The sequence below is a fragment of the Sinocyclocheilus rhinocerous genome, unplaced genomic scaffold (assembly GCF_001515625.1).
Source record: "Sinocyclocheilus rhinocerous isolate Xijiao unplaced genomic scaffold, SAMN03320098_v1.1 scaffold5757, whole genome shotgun sequence".
Taxonomy (NCBI): Eukaryota; Metazoa; Chordata; class Actinopteri; order Cypriniformes; family Cyprinidae; genus Sinocyclocheilus; species Sinocyclocheilus rhinocerous.
Window position 1 is genome coordinate 34,513 of NW_015626363.1, and position 3,995 is coordinate 38,507.

General features: G+C 35.7%; 1 protein-coding gene across 1 annotated transcript in view; it reads right to left on the bottom strand.

Annotated features, from left to right (window-relative positions):
• Positions 1-691: 691 nt before the first annotated feature.
• LOC107712152 (N-alpha-acetyltransferase 25, NatB auxiliary subunit-like) overlaps positions 692-3,995 on the bottom strand; it is a 16,164-nt gene continuing 12,860 nt past the window's right edge. Inside the window, exons 19-22 of the mRNA XM_016517299.1 lie at positions 3,510-3,607; positions 3,309-3,419; positions 3,042-3,188; positions 692-1,801 (exon numbers count right to left, since the gene is read on the bottom strand). Of these exons, the coding sequence (XP_016372785.1) occupies positions 1,679-1,801; positions 3,042-3,188; positions 3,309-3,419; positions 3,510-3,607 (479 nt within the window). The 3' untranslated portion in view covers positions 692-1,678. The remainder of the gene's footprint in view (positions 1,802-3,041; positions 3,189-3,308; positions 3,420-3,509; positions 3,608-3,995) is intronic.

Consider the following 3,995-nt stretch of genomic DNA (forward strand, 5'->3'; position numbering starts at 1 on the left):
ATTTCTCAGAATTGCGACTTTATGTCTCACAATTATGACGTTTTAACTCGCAATTGCGAGTTTGTATCACGCAATTCTGAGAAAAAAAAGTCAGAATTGTGAGATAAAAAGTCGCAATTACCTTTTATTTTTTATTCAGTGGCGGAAACGGGCTTCCATACTGAAGACACTCAAAACGTTCATAAAAATAAATCCATACAATTTGATAGACTTTATTCCAAGTCTTTTGAAGATTAACGAATTTATTTGAGGCTTTTATTAACATTCATCGGCAAACAATGTTTACTTTTGATAACGACGACTCAAGCATTTCTCAGAATTGCGACTTTATGTCTCGCAATTATGACTTTTTCAAGAACAAACCAATGAAAATTCGCAAGTATGCATATATCGAGCAAGTATGCTTGAGCTTCTGTTTATGTTCATCGATCAATGCTTGTAAGTGAATAAAAGCATCAATTAAATCTGTTCATCACATAAAATGATTGTGTTTATTCAGAAAACTTGGATTACACTGCTCGATTCATATGATTTAAAAAAAATCTCTTTAGGAATGTTTTAAATCATCAGTGTTTTTGGGTGAAAGAGTTTCAATGGAGGGACAGAAGCCTCTCACAGTCAATTAATAATATTGTTTGTGTTCCGAAGATAAACGAATTTCTAATGGTTTCGGAATTACATGAGGGTGAATTTTGGGGTAAACTAACCCTTTAATGCAAGGCTAATTTAGACATTTTTGGTATGCAACAACAATAAAACCTCATCATTTAAGGGACATCATCAGTGCAATCGACAATTTTTCAAAGTAAACAATGCGCCCCAACCAATCGATTCAAATAATTAATTAATTCCAAACATGATTGAATAAATGTCTTTGACCATCAATCAAAGGATAACAAACAAACACAAACTTTCCCAAACCTCAAGTAGCACTAAATGCTATTTGTTTTCACATGGTGGCAATTCCAAACAAACAGTCGGGAAAGCTACATTTCGTACGCTTGTGGCTCAAGTAAAGTCATTTGTAATATACAAACAAATATCGCAATAGAAGCACCCGAAGCATCTGGATACTCGCGCCACCCTGTCGAAAAGTTTGCGCAAAATCTCCTCGGGACGAAGCGTAGCTCTTGGCTGGTTGTGCATCGCGAACGGCTACGTAAACGCGTCGCAGAGTGCGTCAGCCTGGAAGTTGGCTACTTGCGATACGGAGCGGCACCGTTAGAGCCCGTTTTGCTTTGGAGTGTCGTCTGAAAACGAACCGTCAATCGCGAGGTTTACGGCTGGGAAGTGAGAGAGACTATAACGCAAGACATCGACAAAAGGACAAAGCAGTTCACTTTAATTCGCCAAGGAGTTCTCGTTGATATTCTTTATCTTCACACTATGTACAATAATTTATAGCAGTACTTCTAAAATTGCTTATTTTCATTTGCCTATGTAGTTTTGCTAGGGATATGAAGTTTACGTTTCCACTTAAAAGTGCTGCGCGGAGCACCGTAGATGTTTGTGCTGAAGCCGTTGTTGAACTTTACAGTGTGCCTGTGTCTGTACGTGAGTAATGAGACGGATAAATAGGAAGAGGAGACGAGACCAGCGGAGTTCACAGACTGAGACGGGAGGATTGCGTTAGGGGCCGAGGACGCCGTGCGGGTCGGGGACCGGATCGATGGAGCGCTCAGATTTTGAGGGATTTTAACGTGTCCGCTCTCTTCTTTAACAGTTCCCCGATCTCCTGCAGCGAACGCAGGTAGCTGCTCTGCACCTTATCCATGGCCGTCTTCGTGAAGGTCCCTTCCGCCTGAATGAAGTGAGAAAACAGCGGTCAAAAACCGAGAAACGCTTTCTCTGAAGCATCGTGACCTAGTTTCAACCTCAGATTGCACACACACACACATATGCATTTAGCTAGCTTTACACAATTTATGGGACCAGGGGCCAGATTCACAAAAGTTAAGAAATTTCATAAGCCTGGAAAAATTCCCAAGTAATTTAATGTTTTTCCTAATTACGACAATTAATTTGAAACAACCCAATAAATTCATTAAATGATGATTAAGTAAATATCAAGATGTATCAATATAAAATCAAGATGATGAAAATTTAAGATGATTCTTCTCAAGAATTTCAATTCTTAAGTTTTGTTACTTAAAAGGTATTTTTAGGAATACAAAATATTCGTAACCTCTTTCCTTAAATTATAATTAAACAAACTTAATTATTAAATTAAACTTAAATAATTAAATGATTAAGAAATAATAATAAAAATTATATAATTAAACTTAATTACATTACAAACCATTTGTTTAAAATATAACTTTAAAAGAGCAAAACTTGAAAAAAAAAAAAACTTAATTAATAAAAACTACATTAGAATTACAATAAATTTTAAATAACCTAATAAATTCATTAAATAATTACTTGTAAATAAAATTATTTAAAGAAGACTCTGAATTCTTTGCGTTTTTGGGAATACAAAACATTCTTAACTTTTTTCCTTAAATAAAATTATTAAGCTTAAAAGACAATTAAACAATCATATTTAGGAATTATATATTGTTAATTAGAACTTGAAACAACCCAATAAATTCATTAAATGATTTTAAATTTTGAAATGAAGTGATGAAATTATTTTTGATTCTTCTCAAGAATTTTAATTCTTCTTAAGACTGCTATACCATTAAGAAGCATTTTTTTGGAATCTTAACTTATCTTATATAAATATCCTTAGCTTTTTCGTAAAAAATATTTTGAAATGATAAATGTTGGCTATTGAAAACTGACTGAAATTAAAGTACTAAAATTTAAGTACTATGATTACTAAAACCGTAATAGAAAACAAATGAAAGCTAAATAGAAATATATACATAAAAAACTGACAAAAGCACATCATAAAAATGACAAAAAATTCAAATGAAAAATGGAAATATAAAAATAAAAGCTAATTCAAAGTAAAAGTGAATACTAGAACAGTATATAAACAACACTGGACCAGACTCGATGCTGATAATCAAAGGTCTGTCTGTCTTTTTGAGACGCACCTCAGACTGGGTTTGTCTCTCCAGACTGAGGGCTCCCAGCTTCAGCGCCGTCAGGCTGATCTCCTGGCTCTTGATGTGCTCCAGCGCCTGGTTGAGGAGACTCCGCAAGCTGCTGCTGAACTCCTGATAGGCCGAGAGCACCGGCGGCTGTGTGGGAGACACAAATCAGCACATAAACAAGACTGACCCACATTCCCTGCCAACCCTACACTGCATAAATATTGACTCGGGAGAGAGAGGTTCAACAGAGATCAGAGCTGTTACTACCGTTACAGTGCTGGCTTCTTTTTTCTTTTTCTTCTTCTTCTGTAAACTGGACTTTAATGGCCGGAGGACGCTTCCACAGTAATTAGACACCCATAGGACGATACAAATGGTCTGGAACCAACAGTTAAAAAAATAAAATTCTTTTCATTTTCTCAACAGAGTCATGTATTCTCTTAAATTCAGTGATGGAGAGAGACTCACTTCAACAAAGTAGACTAGATTCTCCAGTAAAAATTGTTGCGGCTTGGTTTGATCGTCTTTAACTTCTAATAGGTCACCTTTACATTTTTCCAACATATCTGGAAAAGCATGTAGGAAAAAAAAAGTCAAAATTAACCCATCTGCAACACATTTAACTTTTGTAATGTGAATTATTTTCATCAGGATTTGACTGGATAATGAAAGTGGGCTAAATAATAATTATTATTAGGGATGCACCGAATGTTCGGCGACCAAAATTATTCGGCCGAAAATAGCAAAAAAAGCTATTTCGGCCGAATAAGCGAAAAGACAGAATAAATTGTACCGATCAATAACGTGACGCTATCAAATAGCAACTAGCGTAAAGTGAGAGGCGCGCACTCTTTATAATGCAACAGGCATGTCAGCACTCAGTGTGGAAGCATTTAAACTGTCGGAGAAAGACGCAAAAATCATTACAAGCACCGACAGCGAGAGACTGTTTAG